The sequence below is a fragment of the Drosophila erecta genome, unplaced genomic scaffold, assembly GCF_003286155.1.
Source record: "Drosophila erecta strain 14021-0224.00,06,07 unplaced genomic scaffold, DereRS2 tig00000021-arrow-pilon, whole genome shotgun sequence".
Lineage (NCBI taxonomy): Eukaryota > Metazoa > Arthropoda > Insecta > Diptera > Drosophilidae > Drosophila > Drosophila erecta.
This window is the reverse complement of record NW_020825198.1, coordinates 17,338,427-17,362,258: the sequence shown is the minus strand read 5'-3', so window position 1 is coordinate 17,362,258 and position 23,832 is coordinate 17,338,427. Positions and strand designations below refer to the sequence as shown.

At 44.7% G+C, this 23,832-nt stretch overlaps 5 protein-coding genes across 7 annotated transcripts; 3 read left to right on the top strand and 2 right to left on the bottom strand.

Annotated features, from left to right (window-relative positions):
- Positions 1-2,885: 2,885 nt before the first annotated feature.
- On the top strand, positions 2,886-14,401 carry LOC6544015 (neurotactin). Of its 2 annotated transcripts, none has more exons than XM_001972979.3 (3): positions 2,886-3,382; positions 10,535-11,187; positions 11,313-14,401. In XM_001972979.3, exons 2-3 carry the CDS (start codon positions 10,578-10,580, stop codon positions 13,241-13,243), a joined length of 2,541 nt encoding a protein of 846 aa, XP_001973015.1. In that variant the 5' UTR covers positions 2,886-3,382; positions 10,535-10,577; the 3' UTR covers positions 13,244-14,401. The 2 variants fall into 2 exon arrangements, with proteins under 2 accessions (XP_001973015.1, XP_026832333.1); XM_026976532.1 differs by lacking the exon at positions 2,886-3,382 and adding an exon at positions 10,273-10,465.
- On the bottom strand, positions 14,373-16,691 carry LOC6544014 (E3 ubiquitin-protein ligase RFWD3). The gene is made up of 2 exons (XM_001972978.3): positions 15,135-16,691; positions 14,373-15,073 (listed from the first exon to the last, which is right to left on the bottom strand). The coding sequence occupies exons 1-2, from the start codon at positions 16,555-16,557 to the stop codon at positions 14,514-14,516; spliced, it is 1,983 nt and encodes a 660-aa protein (XP_001973014.1). The 5' UTR covers positions 16,558-16,691; the 3' UTR covers positions 14,373-14,513.
- A 202-nt stretch (positions 16,692-16,893) lies between these two features.
- LOC6543633 (cold shock domain-containing protein CG9705) lies at positions 16,894-19,166 on the top strand. 2 transcript variants are annotated; one of them, XM_015157578.2, is made up of 4 exons: positions 16,894-17,237; positions 17,322-17,627; positions 18,213-18,335; positions 18,417-19,166. In XM_015157578.2, the coding sequence occupies exons 2-4, from the start codon at positions 17,494-17,496 to the stop codon at positions 18,589-18,591; spliced, it is 432 nt and encodes a 143-aa protein (XP_015013064.1). In that variant the 5' UTR covers positions 16,894-17,237; positions 17,322-17,493; the 3' UTR covers positions 18,592-19,166. The 2 variants fall into 2 exon arrangements, with proteins under 2 accessions (XP_015013064.1, XP_026833151.1); XM_026977350.1 differs by having other exon boundaries at positions 16,894-17,256.
- Positions 19,167-19,629: 463 nt separating this feature from the next.
- LOC6543632 (acetyl-coenzyme A transporter 1) lies at positions 19,630-21,942 on the top strand. The gene is made up of 3 exons (XM_001972976.3): positions 19,630-19,903; positions 19,966-21,370; positions 21,565-21,942. The coding sequence occupies exons 2-3, from the start codon at positions 19,967-19,969 to the stop codon at positions 21,736-21,738; spliced, it is 1,578 nt and encodes a 525-aa protein (XP_001973012.1). The 5' UTR covers positions 19,630-19,903; position 19,966; the 3' UTR covers positions 21,739-21,942.
- On the bottom strand, positions 21,927-23,661 carry LOC6543631 (eukaryotic translation initiation factor 3 subunit E). Its single transcript, XM_001972975.3, has 3 exons — positions 23,440-23,661; positions 22,949-23,341; positions 21,927-22,857 (listed from the first exon to the last, which is right to left on the bottom strand). Exons 1-3 carry the CDS (start codon positions 23,527-23,529, stop codon positions 22,033-22,035), a joined length of 1,308 nt encoding a protein of 435 aa, XP_001973011.1. The 5' UTR covers positions 23,530-23,661; the 3' UTR covers positions 21,927-22,032.
- Between the last annotated feature and the right edge of the window lie 171 nt (positions 23,662-23,832).

The window sequence follows — 23,832 nt, the reverse complement described above, 5'->3', positions numbered from 1 at the left end:
CCATGCCATCTTGCCCTTGTGGCTGTGAGATTCTGTTGTTACAGCGGCTCAAAAGTATCAATGGTCTGTTATGATTTGCCCGCTGAATGGGACACATTGACCCTTGGGGAGTTTGATCATCTTAGGGCGAATTGTTTCCTTAAGTGATTGTTTGGCAGGGGGGGATGGAGAAGTTTAAAGTGTACAAGATGCTGTTCCTAGAGCAAAGAAAAGTGGCGTTGAACTATAAACTTTGGTTAGCGGTTACACCTTGAATCCTTTCCTTTGCGCAGTTTAGTCACAACGTGGCCATGATCCCCACCTTCGAGTTAATTTGATCAGCCCACATCCAGAGTTTGGAATACAAAGTTGCCACGGGGGTGCCCCTGCACCAGCGAAAACCCCACCCACTCAACTCGGCTCTTTTCCAGACGCACTGAGTTGCCCGTGAGGTGTTTAACCTCAGTTGCGAGGAACACTTAAAAGCGTTTCATGTTTTATCTGGGCAGGCGAGTCGAGCTCGGGGGACTGATTCCATTAAGGGGCGCCACAACACCACCTTAACACTTGCTGCGCCTGTTGTTGGCCACATGTCCCGCATCCCAGAGCTCGGAGCACACAGTTCCATCCTTATCCCGAAGCACCGGCCTCGCCCCTCGTTGGGTAAATAAAAGAGTAACTTTTGTGGTTGCCCTCGGACCAAGTGGGTGGTTCAGTGGAGTGGCTTAGTAGTGGGTAGTCCACGAAAGTTTCGCTTTTTTATGTCCGAACATAATTTGCAACGGGGATAAAACAAGGCGCATTTTATGTTCAACTTCCTTGTTCGCTGTTTGTAGTCGACTTTGAGGCGTTTATGGGATGGAAGTGGGTGGGGCACAAGCTGCGCACCCCACACAAAAAGCCATATAATTGAGCTCAAACATTAAGCGGCTTTTCGAGGTTTGGCTCGGCATATTGAAACCGAACCATTGGTTGATTGAATTACATATCGTGGGGTAAGTGTGCAGAGAACTCCCCCGAACTTCTTGAAGTCTGCGTTTTCGGTTTCAACCGTTTCCGGTTCAAATTTAAATTAAACTTGTTAATTATTCCATCCCGAAGAACAACCCACACAAGACAGGAACATGTGTTCACTACTTCACTTCCTTCCCTTTGCGTCACACATTTGGCGGGTTTCCTCGTTACCATTTGCAATCAAGATAATGATCCGATGTGATCATTTTGATCCTTCCCTCCTACGTGACGGGCATGCGTCAAACTCCAACGTAACTCGAGCCCACCTTCACTTTTCCGCGTTTCCTACGATATTTGTTCCTTTTTCGGTAGCAGATGTCGTCTAACATCATGCCTAATAAAATGCTTCACTGGCTCCACAATGAAATAGGGAACCCTCTTAGTTCGGGGCGTGAAAGTTGTTGACATGTGGGTAGGAATTCGGGGGGTAATACCTTTGGAAGGGGGAGAATCGAATTCTAATACATTCCTAGCACGTGTCGCCATGGCTTCTGTTCTAACCATTCAACTGGCACAAGTTCAATATAATATTATACTGTATCACGTTAAAGCCGTGTTACCAACCACTATACCAGCCATAACTCTCCCATTGGTTGATTTCAAATATATTACAATCGGTCTTTTTTATAAAAATAAAAACAACCTATTTATATAGTAATTAAAAGTATAATACTAAGAGATTACCCTATATAAAATAAACTGCATTACCGAAGGAAAATATGTTTTTCCATAACTCTGGATGATTAATTCTGTCTATCGTTGAAAACAAATTTATTAAAATCATCTTTACAGTTTTCATTGCGCAAAAGTTGACTGAAAGAATCATTATAATATATTTGGGTTTCCCCACCAAATGGGTGGATTTTCTCAGGGGTAGGGATACGAAACCCTATGCCAAAAAGGGGTGTTGGGATGGAAGTAGCCAAGGGTAGGGGTTTGGGATGTAATGACGCATCAGGACTTGGAATTTCCCTACATATGCCAGATGTTCCAGCGGCATTAACTGCGCTTCAACACTTGCCAGTTGAGGTTGATGTTCATTCGAAAACGAGTTCCAAAACCGAATTCGAAACCTTCACTCAAACTTAAATCCCCGTTCAACAAACTTCGCCCAGCTTGATCCCCTTTTCTTTCTTTTCGAGAAGGAACAATAAAATAAAAAGATAAGGAGATCCTCAAATACTCATTTGAAGGCTTGCATTTTAAACATGTAATATACATACATATGAGTAATAAATAAATGTTTTTTCTTTTAATTAAACAATGCGGTCTTTCCATTTACGAGTTATAGAGTAAGTTAATGTAAGTTTAAGTTAATGTGATCAGATGAATGTACATACATATGTAAGTATGTATGTTGAAAGTACGTGTTGACTGCAACAATATAATAATCTATAATCTATAAAAGTTCTGATTTGATCATAATATCTGAGGAGTCTATTCTTATGCACAATAATCGCTTCAACAAAACTACACTACCTTTTTCATAAAATCACCATTGAACATTTTGCACTTACTGTACAGGAAAACAAAGCCGCTACTTTTACTTCTGCTTTCCAGCCACCCCTATGCTTTATAAAATTACAAAGCCGGCTGTCCACTTCCAGTGCACAGTGGGCCAGCTCCAGTTAAATCAAAAACTTAAAAGAAGATGATGTTTTTTTAGTTTGATTGAAATACTTTTAAAATATTACTGTATGCCGTTACTGCTAATCACTGTTCCTTGACATAATTGGTATACAATTAGAAGCTTACAAGTTATTGCTTAAATTATGTTTTCTATTCCAGAGAGAAACAAGTTCTCTCTGAAAACACGATCCACTTCCAGTTCCCACTTCGGTTCCAGTTCCACTCCACGTTCCAATTCCATTTCGTTTTCTTCTTTCACGGAACTGCATGGAGCGAAACAGCGTCAGTCAAGCCCACGCTCTTTTGGAAGCCGCACGCATTTTCCTTTGCTCCGGTTGTGCTCGTTTTCGCATTGCATCGCACACACACACATACACTCTCCGCCGAACAGACGCGACCAAAAGAAAACAAAATCAAAATCGGCGCAAACAAGGAATAACTTTTTATATTCCTATTGTGAATCGTACATCGTATTGAGTGCAAGAAATATATTTACACGAATCTAACAAAAACACCGCAACTACGCTTGTGCATTTTGTTTTGCTCTGTGCCGAAGGAGCGGAGAAAAGAAAAACCGCAACAAATCAAAAAATCTGTGCGTTTGTTATACACACCTAAGTGTCCTGCAGGAAGGACATCGGGTTCATTTACGCCACCCGCTGTTTCCAAGGACCCAAGGATTATTCCCAATTGCCGCATTTCAACAAGTTCGAAAAAAGCAACACACACACATTCTACAGTGTTTGCGAGAATTGAAAAGGTAAGAGTCTATGTTCGTGTGAAGGAAGTGAAATAGCAGATGATACAAGTCAATGAATTCTGAATAGCGCCGAGTGCATATGCCAACGTTAATAATTTAACAAACAATTTGATAAAGATAAAAGGAATGTTAATAAAGCTGCACTTACAGTTCAAAATTGAAAAACTTAAATTTTTATAAACTCATTTATAAGAACTAAATGAACATGTTGTAATGAATATGTTTGGTAACCTTTGAAAAGTGTCGGTGTCAGCTCTAGACGTCCCCAAATTAATTTCTAATCCCCCACAAGCCATAATTACCGAGGAAACATCTTACCAAAACAATTTAAAAGGCGTCTCGAAAAACATTTTATTCCGAGCTCTTAATAAGATTAATGGGGCTTCACGATTCATTGATATAATCCCTCCGTAGCGAAGCACACCCACCCATCCTCATCATCATCATCATCTTATGCGTCTTGAGGTCTAATGGCTCGTGTCAATGATCAGACAGCTCTTTCCCTCCGTAATTCCCAATTTCCATCCTTTCTAATGGCTTGTGCCGCTGCGCCGTATGAAAAACATAACCATTTGACATAAATCACGGCCCTGACAAATCCTTTTGAACATTTCATAAACATAATGTGTGCTAATCCTCAGATATTTCAATCCATCACCATCCAGGGGTTTGTGGATGGAGTTGCCCCAAAAATAGCGCGACCCTTTTGGATCATTTGTATGCACAGTCAGACGCCGGCTAGAATAAATCCCCAAATAGGGATTCCGTAAACAAATGCAAGGGAAATCATTGAAGGGATACCGGGAAAAAAGGCAATAATTCAATGATGAATTAATAGGCGCATGGAAAAGATCACGAATTCCCGGGATCTTCAGAGAAAGTTCCAGTTGGCAGCTGCTGCCCTGCTCCTCGATTCGCTCCAGAAAATGACTTCCGGGGAATCGGGTAACTAAAAAGTGAGGAAAGCATCAACAAAGCCCAACAGAGGCACAAAAAATGGGGTAGGAAAACGTGTAGATGCCACGCTGACGCAACATTTGCATTCGGAAAGAGATTTATGGAGGCAACTCCCCCTTGACTTTTCACTCCAACTTCCCTCATTGTTTTGCCAAGTTTTCAAAAGACAAGAGCCGACAGCCACAATGATGTTGATGAGTGTGAGATGCCTCAGTATCTCATTTTCCCAATTTACCCCAAAATGTGTGTAATCAAAACTTCTCTTCTTTACAATTCAATTTTAAATTGTGTTTCTTATGTGAGTTGGCCGCTTTCACTTGAAAAGTAAACAACAATTAAGGAAAAACACAACAGGCCAAATGCAACAAGAATAGCAAGCAAGATTTTCAACACTTTTTCTCGCTCTCAATGATAAACAAGCCAGCTATTTACATATGGAGTTCATGGTCAAACAGATTAAACCAACATGGCTTGGAGTTTTCATTTAGGAAATTGTAAATCCATCAGCAATAAGAACTTGAGAGTCAAGTGCTGGGATACGATCCCAAACTCGTATCCCCTCAAATGCTGCTGACAATTGACTAATGAGGGTTACAAGAAACCCCAGCGCAAATCATAAATATTTGTTGTTGACAATTCCAATGGCCCTGCAAGGAGTCCGGCTTCAAGGAATTCTCAGGGTTCTAATCTTGTAGGAAATCTTCGCTTATCTGCCTGAAAAAGGAACGTCGTGCTAGAGATATTGTGCAATAAAATGGAATGATATAGTGGAAAGGACAGCAATGAGTTGTGAGGAAGACAGTGCCACCATATGCAGACCGAACAGATACCCGGTAGTTGGGTTCCACTTACAGAATAGCACTTACTTTGAATTTAAAAACAATAATCACAGTAAAACTATCACCAAACTAATTGAAAACTTTATAGGCTAGCTGGTCAACGATATTAAATATTTATATTCAGCATTTTGAAATTGTAGATAAATGTAAAATGTGCATAAAGCATATCCCACCAATCCCACGAGTACGGGGTATGAACAAACATTGAGCAAACCAACGCAACTCAGGGCTATGCCATCCGTATCTTCAAGAGTTGTTTGCCCCTTGAGAGTAATTACAAATTCATAAAAATGCCCTGTTTGAAGTGGAAATCTCGTTTCGATTTTGTTTGCTCTTCCCACTCTCAACGCGAATGTTTGTGCCGATACCCGATCCCCTCGTCCTGAAACTAGGCGCCTTCCGCACATCCTTTGAGGTTTGTGGGACTCTGAACTCGTTTACCAATTTCCGCTCTCTACCTGCCCCAGGAGATTATTATCCATCAAAATAAAATGAGGGGAGACGACTGTGAATCCGCATCGCACGTGCATAAACCTTTGAGTCTTGCGGTTTCTGGTTCCTGCCCCATTGTACGGAAAAATAATTCAGTCTTATATTTCTTATGGATTTGTAAAATATGTTATTATATTATGTTATTATGATAATGTTATTATGATAATCAGTAGATCCTAACAAACAAGTTTGTGATGTAAACCACAAATTCGAAGACATTTTATAGCATATTTTTAGAGGTTCACAAATAGAATGCTTTGTACAAAGTTATTTACCTATTTATGTCATATTTTTTCTAAGTGCTTCTCATGCTCCAGTGAACATTACTCCCCCTTCATATTTTGCGGGCCTTCCGCATTGTTCTTTGAACACGTGTCAGATCAGATCATTAATCAGCCTTCTTTTGATTAGCAGGCGAATATGTGGCTCATCATTTTCCGTTCTCCCACTTGGCCAACTTCAACAAATTGCCATGAAATTAAGAAACTTGAACCAAAATCCACAACACGGCATGATAAATCGTTAGATCAGAATATTAAAAGTTAATTTTAAAATAACCAGAGGGCATGTTGTAAGCAGGAGGAGTCCCAATCCCCACCAGAAGTCCATTAGCATGGCGTCCGGATGACAAATTGACTTCGTTAGGAGTTAGCGACTTCCCCCGTTGTCTGCCTCTTTTCCGACATGGAAATTGGAGGCGCAATTTGAAAAATTATTACGCCTGAGGTTATTGAATCTAAATCGCTGATTGCAGGTGCCTGTGTAGGGAAAATGAGCGCACTGAAAATGTAAGAAATTTAGTAGTTTCAAATCGTTATATTTACATACATATGTCTGCGGTAATAAAACGCTTTGTAATAATAATAACGGAATAATATTACGTTTTTTCACGTGTATCCTTCCTAAAACTGCATTGCTGTTGAGTCTATTTGTTGTTTTGACTGTCTAGACAAATTTCCTCGTACATAGAATTATAAACAAGCTTAAGCGTTGCTTATCAGTAGATCTGAATGTCCGAACTGTGGAGTGTTCTGAAATTGTTGGAATATCCCGTTTAATTGAGCATAAACAGCACCCGCACACAAAAACACTCTGAAAGTGCATGTCAAAATAGAATGTCCTTTTCTATTGTTTTTTATCCACCTTCTGTCATCTCGCTCACTCATTTTACTGCTCGTTCACACGCACACGATAAACGGCCACGACGCCATCTGGCGGCAGGCGGCAGCATTTTTACCGGCCGCAAGTCAAAGCCGGTGCGACAGAGAGAGGGTGAGGAGAGGGAGGTAGGAAGGCGGCAGGAAACGTAATAAATAATAATAACAGGACGCAGATCGGTTAGCCCTCCCACACTCCTCCCCCAACTACTGTTCTCCCCCTGCCAGGCCTCTTTCCCCTTTATTCCTCCCCCTCCTTTTGTCATTTCCTTCGCACTGTTTTCGTTTCATGCTTCGCTGCAGTTAGACGGTCGAAAAAAAACAAGTAAAAACAAGCAGCTCAACTGTACGTTGAGTGTTGCGACTATTTGATATCGAGCAATCTAGCTTAGCAGAGGTTGTGAGACTAAATTATCAAATTATATACCATTAAACAACAAAAATGATTTTAAAATAATGTAGTGTGGGTAATACTTTTGGTTTAAGTAGTATTCTTATAGCAATGTAATATTTTTTGGTAGAACTATAAGTTAGACCGAAAATAGCGGTTTTGTAAAAAACAAAATTTCCATAATACTAAAAAAAATATTTCTTGATAAAAACTAACGCCCAAAAAGGCATTTGAAGCCATCTTCTGGTCACCATGACAAAGCTTTTCAATTCAGAAATGTATAAAAAGCAGTATACCCTTTCATACTTAAAGAACCATGTGTAAATACCTAACAAAAAAAAAAATAGGTGGAATATAGCAACAGAGACTCAGATTGCGTCTTTAGCGGCAGTTTGCGCCCGAAACTTTTATGCCAGTTGTCGCTTTCCCACTCCTGACATGGGGTTATCTCCCCCAACTTCCAGTCACCACTCTGTGTCCCTGCTGTTCACTCCCTCGGGCAAAATAAATGGCCTAGAGCAATTGCATTTTTATGCATTTCAAAGTGTTTCTTGACGTGTTCCGAGATACGAGATATTTCACCAGAATTTATTTGTTGCGCTTAAGCTGGGATCTACGAGGGTTATTGGTGGCTAGTTGGGCCAACATTTTGGTTGCTCATGCGACAGGATAATCCAGTAGGACTTCAGGAACAGTGGTGGAAAACGAAAGACTCGACTATTTATTATAAATACCATATAACCTTCGAATCAAATCAAATAAAGTTATAGAATTCGTTTTTGTTTGTTTAGCTACGGATCTTAAACTTTGGCCGAACTATAAGAAGACGCTGCCTATCTGAAAATGTTTATCAGCTACTAGTTGATAATGTATGTAATTTTTGTATTATGATTTTTCGCCTGATCTTGTTCCACTGTGCAATGCTCCCTTGGCGGGAGTATCCCTAAACATGTTGTGGTCAATTGTTAATGTTTTAACGGCAATTTCCATGTGTAGCATAAAAGCCAGAAAAGAGAATGAAATTCAGGGATAATAAAAAAGGAAACAGGGTCGTGGGGTGTTGGCTATGAGAAGGAAGTCGAATTGCATGTCAAACGCAAGTTTCGAATTTGATTTAATTTACGAGCCAAGACCAATTACAGGCCGCTCATATGCGGCCCAAAGAATCAACAAAACGGAGAATGGGGCGAAAAATATGCCGGACTGCGTGACTTGGCGACATGGAGCAATTTTCCCTTTTAGCGCGTTTCATTGCGTTTGGGTGCGTCAAGTTTGTCAAGTTTGTTTGCTTGACCCCCCATGGAAGAACAGACATTTCTCAGCTAATTAACAATGATCGCTATGAGGAATGTGTCTGTGGCGTTTTTGCTATATGAAGTTAGTTTTGATGAGCTTTAAAAGTTAAAGTAAAGTAATATTTCCTCGAAATAGCGCTCCATAAGGAATTAAAATTTGATTATTTGTTGCCAGAATGATCTCAACCCAAATCGTAGGACTTATCGACGTGTCAAGATTTTCAGTACGCGCTATAAAGATGCACATTGAAGATAGTGCTCCAGATACTCCAGTTCCAGTGAACTGTAATTACTTTGACCTGCTTCTGCTTCTTCCGAGGAGGAATAGAACGAGTACTATACACATAGCAAGAACAACAAGGAGGCTTATATGCCTCTGGCCCCATGACTCTTCTCCACTTTCGCCAGACAACTTATCTCCGCCCTTTCCCGCCAGTCGTGGTAATACTTTGAAATCCGATTCAATTGGATTGTAATGCGTCGCCTTGTTTCAGCCCCGCTCTCTAGAACCATGTGTGACACTCTTTTCACTTTCGATACGCAACATTGTCGAGTTGCCTTCGATTTTCCACATTTTCATTTTGTGCTTCCCGCGGCGGTGTCACTCTTCCAGTTGACCAAATCGCCCGAAAGCGGGAAAAACCCGGGAATGAACTGATAATGATGCGAGATTATGGCACGCAACGCAATTTGAACTTTAAGTTCACATTTTAATGGAATTTCGGTTGATTTACATGACAGAGGTCGCGACTTGGCATCGTTTTTCCTCCGCCACGTCTTCCATGTCGCCTCTTTGGGTTTTGGTTTGCACTCGATGCGTGCGAGCAATGGACTTGTAATGCTCCACCGATGGGGAAATAATGAGAAACGGTGCAGTAATAGCCGATGACATGGAGCTACATTCAGTGGGTCAGATGGACAAAACTGACATTAATATTTGAGCTAATTTTACTTGGATTGATAAGCGATGCAAGTCGCTCATTTATAGGGTTTCCACGAAATGTAGATCATCTTAATTTAGAATTGGACAATTATATTGTTTATAATACATTTTTATCAACATTTGAGCATTTCAAAAAAACCTATGAGTTGTACTCCGTCTGGAAACCCAAATGTTTTTTAGATGATCACGATCTTTTCGCGTCTCTTGGCTAATGTCATTCTAATGTGCGGCTCATTAAAAAAGTCAGGCAAAGTCAGCGTAAGATGTTTTTGAGAAAGAAAATTCTCATGACTTCTGGCACTTTCTGGTGCGGTCAATTAGTCTGGACGTGATTTGCTACTGCAATCCCGCTGCGAGCTGCGTTTTGGCATAATGATGCAAAAGGACATGTCAAATGTCCTTGGATGTTTTCCACGTTGGCCTTATAACTGCTCGCTAATTAAGAGCGTTTTTCCGAGAACGTGTGACGTGTGAAAAGCGACCAGGCGCACGTACCAAACAGGCAAATGTATGGAATCTAGAGAAAAGTGTCAGAAGGAAGCAATCCGGTACGGGCATCGGATCAAAAAATGATGGGTACGCAGCTGGATCTGCTCGCTTAATAAATTTGCGGTCTTCCCGCCCCGAAAAAGTGCCACGTTGCCAGGATATGTTGAGGGAAATACGAGCAAATTTTCCACGGCCTACCTGAGTGGGACAACATTTTCCAGGTAGGATTTTAAGCTATGGATTCAGGTAGAGAAAGGGAGAGCGCGAGGAAAACCCTCAAGCAATTGTGCAAGGACAAAGGAGAGGGAGCAGCATGCGTGGCCATTTGCCAGGATCAGCTGCTCGTCCTTAGGCTAGTTTCTGCCGGAATCGTATAAAAACCATGTGCAGCTGGAAGCGGCAGCTAGAAGAATTTCAGCCTTCGATCGTGATAGATCCTAGATCGCAGATCCCTAAAAAAGTCACTTAAAACCCGAACCAAAGTGTAACTTAGTTATTTTTTTTGCTCAACTAAGTCAAGGTATGTCCCACTGAGGACACGTCATCTAAAATATAAACTAACCAAATACGTTTCTTTCTCTTTTTACAGAATTCTCGCAGAGTTCTCTAAACGATCTTGATTCATCGACAATATGGGCGAACTCGAAGAGAAGGAAACCCCGCCCACTGAGACAACAGCCGCCCAGCAAGAGGCGCTAGAGGAGCCCAAGGAAACGGATAAAATGCTGGACAAAAAAGAGGACAGCAAGGAGAAAACGCCCAGTCCACAAAGCTCCAAGCCGGCATCTCCAAATGCCGGCAAGAAATCCTCACCAGTGGCCGAGAAAAGAATCGAGGATGCTGAGTCAGCGCCAGCCAAACCAGGAAATGGAGAAGAGATTATCGATATTCCCGCTGAAAATGGCACTAAACCAGAAGGCGCCGATGACAAAAAGATAAGCAAGGAGGAGCGCGAGGTCAAGCCCAAAAAGATCCCGATCGGAGGTCTCAAGCTGCCCGGTTTCTTCATGAAGAACAAGCCCAAGGCAGAGGGTGACGGCGCCGAGGGCGAGCTGCTCGAAAAGGAGAAGGAGGAGGACAAGGATAAGGAGGCCAATGGAGATGCCGCCACCGGCTCTGGCAAGGACGAACAGAAATCTCGCCCAGGACTGGGGGAACGCCTGCGCAGCTTCTTTGCCCGCAAGCCATCCGCCGAAAAGGAAAAGAAGCAGCTGGTCAACGGAGACGCAGATGCCAAGTCTGGTGAGCACATTCAATATAATTCCCGTAGAATGGTAAAAACTATAGTAATTGAGCGACTATCTATACTATCAAGCCATAAAATAAATTCCATAATTCAAATTTTAAAAAAATCCTACCTTTTGCAGAAGCCACCGCTGAAGCTACGCCCGCTGAAGATGCCTCCGATGCACCACCAAAGCGTGGACTGTTGAACGCCATCAAGCTGCCGATCGCCAACATGATACCGAAAAAGAAGAGCAGCGATGATGTGGAGCTGGGCTTGGGCAAGGCCGGTCTGGCCTCGATGGAGACCCTCGATGATTCCCTTAAGGATCAAGACACAGTGGATCGGGCTCCCGTCAAGACCAACGGCACCGAGGAGCTGAAGGGCGAGCTGAAGGACGAAAAGCTGGCGGCGGAGGAAAAACTGGCCGCCGAGGAGGAGGAGCAAAATCGTCCTGTCTCCTTGCTAACCCGTCTGCGTGGCTACAAGTGCAGTGTGGACGATGCCCTGATTGTGTTTGGCATCCTGCTATTCGTGCTCCTGTTGGGCGTTATTGGTTATGTACTAACCCACGAGACTTTGACTTCGCCGCCACTGCGGGAAGGACGCTACATAATGGCAGTGACGGGGTGCGGACCCGTGGAGGGCGTTAAGGAAGATGGTGCCTTTGCCTTCCGTGGTATTCCATATGCAAAGCCACCTGTGGATAGACTGAGATGGAAGCCGGCTGAATTGATTGATGACATCAATATGTGCTGGAATGATACCCTGCAAACCCATAACAGCAGTGTGGTGTGCACGCAGCGACTGGGAAATGGCACCACTGTTGGCGACGAGGATTGTCTATACCTTGATGTGGTCACTCCGCATGTGCGATACAACAACCCCTTGCCTGTGGTCGTCCTGATCGGCGCAGAATCCTTAGCTGGTCCTTCGCCGGGTATTCTCCGTCCATCGGCTCGCTATTCTCGATCGCACGATGTGATCTTTGTGCGTCCCAATTTCCGTTTGGGTGTCTTCGGCTTCCTCGCCCTCGACGCCTTGACCAAGGAGGCACATCCGCCAACTTCTGGAAACTATGCGCTCACGGATATCATCGCCGTGCTGAACTGGATCAAGTTGAACATCGTTCATTTTGGTGGCGACCCCAAATCCGTCACCTTGCTGGGTCATCGGGCCGGAGCCACTCTGGTCACTCTCTTAGTTAACTCCCAGAAGGTCAAGGGTCTGTACACCAGGGCCTGGGCATCATCTGGATCAGCTATCCTGCCTGGTAAACCCTTGAGCGAATCTGGCAAGCTCAACGAGCAGCTGATGGGCACCCTCGAGTGCGCTGATATCCAGTGCCTGCGTGAATCCTCCAGCGAGCGACTTTGGGCCGCCACTCCCGACACCTGGCTGCACTTCCCCGTGGATCTGCCACAATCGCAGGAGGCGAATGCCAGCGGCAGCCGCCACGAGTGGTTGGTTCTCGATGGAGATGTGGTCTTTGAACATCCTTCGGATACATGGAAGCGCGAACAGGGCAACGACAAGCCGGTGCTGGTGATGGGGGCCACTGCGCATGAGGCGCACACCGAGAAACTGCGCGAATTGCATGCGAACTGGACGCGTGAGGAGGTGCGTGCTTATCTGGAAAAGTCGCAGATTGGTGCATTGGGCCTCACCGATGAGGTTATCGAGAAGTACAATGCCAGTAGCTATGCGTCGCTGGTTTCTATCATTTCGGACATTCGCAGCGTTTGCCCGCTGCTCACGAATGCGAGACAACAGCCCAGTGTGCCGTTCTATGTCGTCACCCAAGGCGAGGGACCCGATCAACTGGCCACCGTGGACGCCGATGTCCAGGCCATTCTCGGTCGCTATGAGCCGCACACCGTAGAGCAGCGCCGCTTCGTGTCGGCCATGCAGCAGCTATTCTACTACTATGTCTCCCATGGCACGGTGCAGTCGTTCGTCCAGAACCGCCGGGTCATCAATGTTGGCCAGGATGCGCAGCCGGAGGAGGACTACTTGCCCTGCAACTACTGGATCAGCAAGGATATTGTGCCGCGGTATGCGCGCGTCGATTAAGCAAACCAAAATCCCAAAAGATATCCCCTCGCTTCTAAACTTTCTCACCTCTCTTGATCCGCCTGGAATCGATTATCTCATTCAGCTTTGTTGCGCCCTCGGTTTCTATTAAATTTCAAGGGATCTACACCAATAGATTTAAACTCCAATAAGTGTAAAGTTTTTTAGCTTTTGGACTTTAAATCAACGTTCGATTGCTTTAAATTTAATACTAACCGAGCACCTAATCAAAGCTTAATACTTCCCGACTTCGCTTCGTGTTTAGTTTAGCATAAGTTAATGTAATGTTTATATATATATAAATATGTGTAACGGATATTTAGTTCTCGTACAGTTTAAGTTGAAAGTCTTAAGTTATGCTGACTCCATACGATTCTTCAATCGAATACGTATTCTCTAATCTTAACATTAACGAACACAAAACCACACTGACACAAACAGCAAAAACACAAATAAAACATCACAAAATATACAAAATTATACTTAAAAAGTATAGATCTGCGTCTTTCAACTATCCAACACACTAATCTATATACTATACTATAAACCATATACAACTTTATAGGAGTAAATGCCACAAAGGTTTTTGATTTACCAAAAAAACCAAAAAACCCGCAAACGACCAATGACGAACATTTTTTGATAGAATTTTACAAAACTCAAGACTCGAGAGAAGCAAACCGAATTCATTAAGATGGACTTGGGCTCGGAAACGCTAGACCGGGTTGCCTTCAATCCCAACTAGCGTGTGCCGCTCAAGACTCGTTGCAAGTTTAATATGGAAGGACTTTTCCAAAAGTTTGAAGTGTTGCAAACATTTCGAGACTGTCAGGAATGAATTTAGACATCTATTTAATCATTCGTTCATTTCCACAATTCATTTAGGAGTATCTATAATTACGCATATATATAAATCGGATATTGTATGGATAACACATTTTTGTATAGCTTTATATGTATATTATTAATCGAACCAACATTTTCTATTGTTTTATACAAGACTTATCCACAACAGACTTTGAGCATTCAAAAATGGAAATCAAGAATCAAAAACAAGAACATGGAGTACACAATATAGATTTATGTTCAGATTAATCTTGTACGCGAACCTTAAGGTTGACAAATGTTTAATAAACGGAAACAATGAAAAATTTAAAACTAATAACTTAGCCTAAAAGCTCGTTTATATCAGCAGTCACATATTTCACAGAAATTAGCTAAAAGAAAACACAACTTTGGGTATTTTCACAGAAAATAATGCAGATATATGTTATCGCATGGAACTGTTTGCTTTGTAAACTCTACACTTATTGTCGGTGAGGGCGGCCAAATAGGATCCGGCCTGGGTAGCCACCGGACAGATGTCGTAGATCACCTCATTGACCGGCATTGTTTGCACTCGCTCCTCCCGCCGCACATCATGCATCATTAGCTGCTTGCTGTCCTGGAGATAGCCCACCACCAAGGTATTATCCTCGACGCCCAGTTGGGTCGGTCGCGTCATAATGGGTGTGGCTTTCGATCCATAGATGGTGGCCTTGACCTTCAGCACTGGCGTTCCATCGATCTTGTCCAGTCGGCCGAGTATGAAGCGAGACTGGGGAAAATTCGGATTGGATCGGGCGGATATGAGCACCGTGTCCTGCACGACATCGTATTGCATGGACAGAAAGGGGCCCTCCACATTTAGTCGAGTGGGCACAGCCGTATCACTGGCCGCGGCGTACTCGTAAAATGTAAGGGCCGTCAGCTGGCAGACCAGGAAGCCACCACTGGTGAAAATCTTATTTGGTGGCACAGGAACTATGTGTATCACAGGACTAAAGTTCTCTGTAAGGCATAAGAAAGTGCTTTAAGCGGGAATTAACGTTGGCAGACTCGTGACACTCACCTGCGGCTTGGAATTCGCAGAGAATGTTCTCGGGAAACCGCAAGTCGTAGATATAAACTCCACCTCGCAGGTCTCCGCCGTACAGAAAGTGTTCGCGCTCATTCCGATCCAGGGCGCACGACCACAGCATTTTGTCATGAGCGGTGAACATAGACGAGCAAAGTCGTGTTCTTATGTCAAAGATCTTGATCTTTGGTTCCCGACTGGCCACCGTGAGCAAGTGCTGTGACTCGCTAAACGCAATGTCCCTGATTAAGAGCGCTGAGGTGTGCAGGAAGTGCAGTGGCTTGAAGCTGGGCGGATCAATGAATCGTACTCCGTAGCCGGGAAACAGGTTTTGAGCACTCTTTTGCGAGGCCACCAGCATGGAGTGCTTGGCGGAATAGAGTAGTACTCGGCAGCCAGGCTCTCGAGTAATCTCGAAGTTCTTCTCCATGTACAATCGATACGTGGCCAGTTGTTGAATGCTCTTCTGGCCGGAGGCATCGTCTCCGAATGCTCCCCGCCCACCACCTACTCTCACCAGCTCCTTAAGCCGATCGTAGTCCTTTTGCAGGAGCATTAGCTTCTCGGCGGTTAGTGTGTGAGCCAGCTTCGCAGTAGCCAGCTCTGTTGTAAGAGTATGGGTACGCCGGCGCTCCGCCTCTAGCTGCTCCCTAATATCCGTGTCCAGCATCTGAATGCGCTTCGCGTACAGATGACGGATATCTCTAAATGCGGCCTTCGTTTTGCACTGCGGGCACACCTTTACAGAAGATTGGCGTTGGCTTTCATTTAGCCATCGTCGAATGCAGGATTCTCCAAAGAGATGACCACATCGTAGCGAGACCAACCGATGGTCGCCACTCATCTCCCAGGAATCCAGACAAATGGGACAGGTCAGACCATCGTCCTCGTCATCCACAGCTATTGGTTTGCCCTCGGGAGACTTCTTAAGGCTTTTATCGGCAGCAGCGGAGAGACGTTTACGTTTTTTGGGCGGTGATGGCGTTTCCAATGAGATAACCTCTGGTTCTTCGCCTTGGTTACGCCGGGAAGTTCTTGGGGGACTGACCAAAGGCGAGGGATCTACCACAATTGGTGACGGAACTCTTGGCAAGACTGCCGGTTGCTCGTGTTCCTGGTTCTCACCAGGCTGATCAAAAGCTTCCTCGCCCAGTTGTACCTGAATCTCAGGCGCCGGCTGCTGAGCTTCAACTGGATTGAGGCTCGCCTCTTCTTCTGTAGAGCTATCATCTTCATTGGCTTCCGGCTCGAGAGCTTCGTATACATTCTCCATTCCTTGCAGCATAAACTCCGGACCTAAGTCTGTATTCCTCCTTCTCAAAGCAGGCTGATCGGATTCCCTGCTGTCCGATGAGTATATTTCCGAATCCACGGCGCTCTCGACTTCCGCCCCACCTTCGCTGTCCGTTTCACTCATATATGTGCTCAATCAAGATTTCCTCCTGGGAAACATGACAGTTCACTGCCGATCTTGTTATTTTTCGATATATCTCAAAATATCAGCCAAGACGCTAAATTTCAAGCTAGAGATGGTCAAAATCGAGCTGCTTTAGCGATGGAACACTGAGTAAAACTATCGGCTACTATCTGATAAATAATAATAATAAATATACTGAATAAATATATATAAAATAATATAATAATAATAAATAATGATAAAATAATTTAGAGTCATCCCTGCTGTGCTAAAAATATTTATTTTTCTCTCTCCCTCATGTTGCTATAAACATCGATTACGGAAAAAGCTAAGCGATAGCTTTTGGGTTTTCTGAAACATTTCAAAACGGTCACTCTGAGATCTGACTTTGACGCCTCCGCCGCCATTCGTTAAAAAAGTGAAATCCTTAAAAAGCGCGCATTAAACCGGTGTAAAAGTCGATTAAAAAGTTCGAAAACATCTCCAGATTCCAAAGTTCATAAAAGACATACCCCGCAAAACGGATTTAGGGTATACAAATAAATTTAGCAACCGGCGTTTCTCATAGCGGCAATAATTGCATCAGTGTGTGGGTGCTTCGCTAAAAAAAAGAAACTAAGCCAGGATTTTGGTATTGTTAATTATCAAGAGGTGCTAAATAAGAAGACGTGAAGTTTTCGGTAAGCTGAGAGAGTACAGGTGAAATAAGTGCAACGCAATTTGCTGGCTGACTAACCCGCCCGCTGTGGCCTTGAACTCGACAGACTTGGCTGGCGTCCACTCACCCACAAGCACACACACACACATACGCACATATATACACACGCGCAAGCCGCTTCTACTGGCCGAAGATAAGAAGAAGAGAGCAAAGAAGGGGGAAGAACGGAGAGCGAAGAACGCAGAAATCGGCAAGTAAACGAAAAGAGGAAGAAAGCCATGGCCGAACCAAGGACGCCCGAGAAGCTGCTGGCCGCCAAGCCGCCCGTGTTCCACCACAACAGCCATAGTCCCAATGCCTCGCTGCAGCTGCCCAGTCCCATCATCACGAGGCGCACCCGCACGGCCTCGACGTAAGTCCTCCTGCCACCCACCCACCAAAACCACCCACCCACTGGCCTCAAACACTTGACCCCAAAGGGAACTTGGCCCGTATGTAGAGCCTTTACGGAGCCAAACGGGCGCCGAAAGTTCATATTATTTCGCAAGGTTTGCTCTTTTGTATACAAACCAAATACAACCTTTTGAAATAGTAATCGAATGTTTAGGCTCTTGTGAATTATAAAGCAAATGCTTTCTATAATGTTTAAGACTACATTTGTTGCATAAAACAATTTAGTAGGCGTAATCGAGCATTGAAATTAATTGGTTCAACAACATTAAAAATATATGTATATATTTTTGTAAATGAACAAATATGGAAAAACAAAGTCAAAGTTCTCTGAAAGAAGTTCACAGCTAAATGGCTGTGTAGGCGCAAAATTATAAGCTCTCGGGAACCCTTTGAAACATAATCCCCGTACTTAATTTCCACCCCCTCGAATTCCTGCATCCGTCAATGATTAAATTGTCTCTTCTTGCTTAATTCTTTTCCCAAACGCTGCCAAAACACAAACCCGCGCAAACTCAAAAACAAAAAAAAAACGCTGGGAAAACAGCTCGGCTCGGGCCTTGGAAAATCCGGTTGTGACCGGTATTGTGAAATCCTTCAGTCGCACCAAAGGACACGGCTTCATCACACCCCATGCCGGCGGAGAGGACGTTTTCTGCCACGTTTCCGAGTAAGTGGATGAATAATGCATGCGTGACCTTTGCGCTGGCGCTGGCTATTTAAGACCTGCAAAACTGTAATCTTCCCACAGCATCGAAGGTGAATATGTGCCCATGCCCGGGGACGAGGTCAAATACCGTCTGTGCGCCATTCCGCCCAAGTATGAGAAGCACCAGGCCGTGCACGTGCAGATTAGCAACCTGACGCCAGAGGTGCACCACAAGTGGGAGGAGCCATTCTTTGGGGGCTCCTCGCCCGCCAAGTAAAGTTGGACCTCGAGACCCTGGGAGCGAAGTTTGGGAGCGGAAAAGTGTGTTGTTAATAGCTGAACGGCCTTCCAAAAAATTTAATTGAGCTTGAGCACGCCACCCGAGATGAACGAAAAGGGGAACCGGAACAGAACCATAACCATGAAAGCAATTGAAAGCACAGCAATCGAAGCAGCCAGGAAAAGCCGACACCAGAACGACCAGAACGTAATAAAATAGAACAACAGGCCAGCCATCCAGCCAGCGAGCAGCATCACAAGAGTTTCAATTGAACACTTAATTAGAATTTAAGCTAAGCTATGAAAGTCAAACAAAAGCCAGTCACAAATATTGCCTTTTCCTCTGGAAGAGGGGAGAGCAACCGCAACCAGTTTCGAGTATAATATGAAAAACGTATGTATTTGGAAATTGAAATTGTTATTCGAGAAACCAATAACGACGCGCCCGCGATGCTGTGGGGCCTGTATCAGTAATTACTTTTAATTATATAAAAACATCTGAATGTGTTCGCCAAGCAAACAAGCAAAATGCTCTCAGTAATTCACTTTATTATTAAAACAGCTGCAAAACAATTCTGTCGGTGATTTTTTGGAGTGGTGTGGGAGTTAAACATTATCTGCACGATGTGAGCATTTTAGTCACAGTAGCGGTCAGAACAATAGTCGCTTGCTTGTGGATATTTTAAGAAACATAAATATAAATGAAATATTCTTATTACGGCATCAAAATGTTTGTTTTTGATACTTGTTCACTCTTCTAGCATATATTATATTGTAATATTATGATGTTCATGACAGGGTAAAATATTATTTTAGTCGCTGCTGTAATTTGGTTTTAATTTCGTGTTGCTTCTTATCTGACGTGAAACCAGATACTTTTTGTGTAAATATTACGTACATCCTGCGGAAAATCGAAACAGTAATATACCTACAGATTTCCGTCCGCTTAACTTATCAGTAAGTTATGATTTTCATTTCGTGGGCCTCCCGCCACTGAGTTTAAATTTCCAATAATTAGTGTGACCATGCCATGCTTTATAGCAACTGCATGCGTAGTGCGACACCGAGTTGCTATAAAAATATATTGGAACGTCAACAAACATATGCCACGAAAGAAAATATTCCGATTCGACGGAAAATGAATTAATCAAAGAGCGGACTGTCAGAGATTCAGACAGCCATTCGTTTAGACATTTAACCAAATTGAAGGCATCGAGGGAATTGTAGCAGGGAAATACGTAAAAAGCTGAACATTTGAGTGACGTGGACCTGGGACATTTGTTATTATTTGTTGGTGATCAGAAAAACAGGTGAGCCCGTAGCCCCCATAGTAGCACGTCTTTATAATATATACCTATCAATACCTGATCAGCATGTCCGCCATAAGAAGAAAGCCAGCGGGCAGCAATGCCGACCAGGAGCTGCTCATCGACGAGCCAGCAAAGTCGGAGAAGGAGGCAGAGCACCAGAAGCCAGATATTCGTGGAGACCGGAGGAATATCGCCATACTGCTGTTTCTGTACGTTCTGCAGGGCATTCCCATCGGGCTCATAGCGGCCATACCCATGTTGCTCCAGAACAGAGGAGCCAGCTACAAACAACAGGCGGAGTTTTCCTTCGCCTACTGGCCATTCAGCTTAAAGCTGCTGTGGGCTCCAATTGTGGATTCCCTGTACATACGGCGATTTGGACGTCGGAAATCGTGGCTGGTCCCAGTGCAGTACCTTCTGGGCGCCTTCATGTTGCTCCTCTCCATTCACGTGGATCAGTGGCTGGGCGGAAATGGTGTCGATCCAAATGTGCCGCTCCTGACGCTGCTCTTCTTCCTGCTCAACTTCCTGGCTGCCACCCAGGACATAGCCGTGGATGGCTGGGCTTTGACCATGCTGAAGCGATGCAATGTTGGCTATGCCTCAACTTGCAATAGTGTGGGCCAAACTGCTGGCTACTTCTTGGGATATGTGGTGTTCATTGCCCTGGAGTCCAAGGATTTCTGCAACACCTACTTAAGAGACGTGCCACTCGAGGAGGGCATGATCACATTGCCCCGCTTCCTTTGGTTCTGGGGCATCACATTTGTGGTGGCCACTACCTTGGTGGCCATTTTTAAGAAGGAGAACGACATCGAAGACGCACACATGGACGCTCGCTACACGGAGGAGCACGAGTTGAACATCCATCAGAGTTACAAGATTTTGTGGGACATGGTGCGCATGCGTCCCGTCCAGATCCTGGCCGTAATTCTGCTCACCGTGAAGGTCACGTTTGCTGCCTCGGATGCTGTGACCAGCTTAAAGCTAATTGACGCTGGTGTGCCGAAGGATAAACTAGCCTTGCTGGCCATTCCCCTAATTCCGCTACAGCTCATCCTGCCGCTGGCTGTGGGTCGGTACACAAACGGACCACGTCCCATGGACGTCTATCTGAAGGCCATTCCCTACCGCATCATCATGGCAACCGTGGCCACTGGCTTAGCCTACATCACACCATATATCATCCGGGAAGGAGCAGTGCCTGTTTATTACTACGTCCTGCTGATCACCAGTTACGCCATCTACCAAGTATTCCTGTACTCCATGTTTGTGGCCGCCATGGCATTTTTCGCCAAGATCTCCGACCCAGCCGTCGGTGGCACCTACATGACATTTTTGAACACATTGTGCAATCTGGGCGGTAATTGGCCCAATACAGTGGTGTTGTGGTTGGTGGACGTGCTCACCTGGAAACAGTGCTCCAATAATGGGGAAAATACCTGCCAGGGCAAGGAGGAGCAACAGGTGAGTGCTCAGAAGAGAGAGTTTCTACAACTTTCAAGATAATTAAGAAGCAAAGACCTTTAAGATACTGCATGTCTTTGGTTTGGTAAAAGTGCTTTACAAAAAAAGAAAAGGTGAACTAACTCAAAGTTGGCCAGTTATTATATAAAAGTATAAAGGGGACTTAACAAAAATCCGTCTTTATATTTCCCCAGAGCTGTGAAGCATCGGCTGGCAAGTGCGAGATAACCTTCGATGGCTACTACTTGGAGTCCGGCATTTGCGTTCTATACGGCATAGTGTGGTTGCTGCTGGTGCGCAAATGGATTGTATACTTGCAGGACCTGCCCGTGAAGTCCTGGTTGGTGGTCAAGCAGAAGTCGCGGTAGCAATCAATAGTGTGATCCGGGGCCAGATCGTCATAAAGATCCAGCACCGACCCGTAGGTACAAACAACTGATTCTAGGATTAGCAGACGTTTGCATTCTGTAGGCTAGCGAAATTACAAATTCCCGCCTTGGTATTGTTTTTTGTATAACTAATTTTGATTCCGAAGGAAATAAAATCAAATGTTGAATTGAGCGAACGAGTAAGATGTTGGTTTATTCGCTAGACTGCGCGCAATCATCGGTTTTTAAAGGGTACAAAGAGTCTTAGCTTAATTGTGGATAAAAAGTCAGCAATTAGTAGTACTTCCAGGAGTCGGCTGACTCCTGATTCTGCTTCTGCTTGCTCTTGCGCTCAATCAAACCGGCCAAATGCTCCGACCGCATGGACAGCGAGTCAATCTTCTCCACCAGCTGCTGATAGGGACTCAAGGGCTGGGTGCCCATCACCACATGACCCAGTTTCGAATCGATCTTGGCATTGAGACGGGCATTGCGGATGAGGTTGACGATCCAGCACTCCGCCTCGTTGGGCTTCATGTTCAGCTTATCGGCCAGCATGCTGATGGTGATGCACTGGTGGATGCGGCAGAACGTCTCGAAGATCATCAGGCGGGCGTCCTCCACGAACTCATTGAGGCAGGCAACGATGAAGAAGTCATTGAGGATCACCGTCTGGCATTCGTGCAGCTTCAGGCGCGCTCCCTCGAAGTCAAAGTTCACGTACAGACATTCCAGGAACTCGGTGATGGGATCACGGTACGTGTACGACTCCTGTTGGATGACCTTGATTAAATCCTTCAGAGCATTACGACGTGTGCGGTTGATCACCACGGCGGTGGCCAAGTAACGCATGATGTGCGGGCACATTGTCTGGATGGCGTTCAAATACAGGGGCTTGTACAGGAACATCTCAATAATGAGATCGCGTCCCTTGGGGTGATTGAAGAAGACTAGGACCGACCAGTGGATCAGCCAGGTGCGCTGCTGGAGGGCCTGGATGGTGCTGAAGTTGGCGCTGTCGATGTAGTCGCGCAAACGCGTCAGATCCTCCAGAGCAGTGTTCCAGTTCAGGGTCAGGATCTCGGCGGCCAGCTTGCCCCACAGCACATTAAGGTAGTTCTGCAATATTTGCGAGACAATCACTTGGTTAATAAACATTACGTTTCAGTGTTATTTTCCCCTTTTCCTGTTTAATGAGCTCCATACGCACCTTGTCGTTGGGCGACATGACGATGAGGCAGAAGTACAGGTAAGAGGTGGACTCCTGATAGTTGCCGCACTCGTAGAGGTACTTGGCCAGCTTGTAGGCGCTCTCCAGGTGCTCCACCTTGAAGTTGTAGTCCTTCTGCAGGGCGTTGACGAAGGTCTTCGAGTCCTTCATGCTCTCGCCGTTCTTCAGGATGTCGGTGGCCTTCATGATGGGTGCCACCTCGTTCTGCAGCTGCTTGAGCGTGGCCAGGACCTCCGCCTTGCGCTGCACCAGCTCCTCGGGCATCTCCTGACTGAGATTGAGACGCTTGCGGGTGTCCATCGTGTAATCGATCATGTTCGTCTTGTTCACCGTCTCCAAAATGTACTCCAGCAGCTCCTGCTGGTTGTAGATCTGCAACAGAAGTCACACATATGTATGTAGATTTTCCCTAGTTATGTACTGGTGACACGGCAACCGCTGGCGGAGCACCGCCTGGTCGAGTTTCTAACCTCCTTGCCGCACAAGAACTCCAGCAGCGGGAAGGTCAAGTGCCTGTCCAGAAATTGACAGTTTATGCGTGTCAGGTCGAAATTGGCCATGATTATTGCTGTTTTACTATGTTTTCACAACGAAATTTACACGCAAAATCGGCAGAAAAATACGCGTGCGAGGGCAGACAATGTGCCCAGAGACGAAAAGAGTGACGCCCGTTTAGTGTTACCAGCTGGTGGAAATACGAAAACGCCTTCCAAAATGGCGCCTTTATTTAAAATAAAAATTCATTTGTAAAAAAAATGTAAAAAAATACGCCTCTTTGAAAATAAATATTTTACTGTGCACGGCCTTTATAGCAAACAAAATACAATTTCTACGAATTAACAAAATAGTTATCAAATATTTGC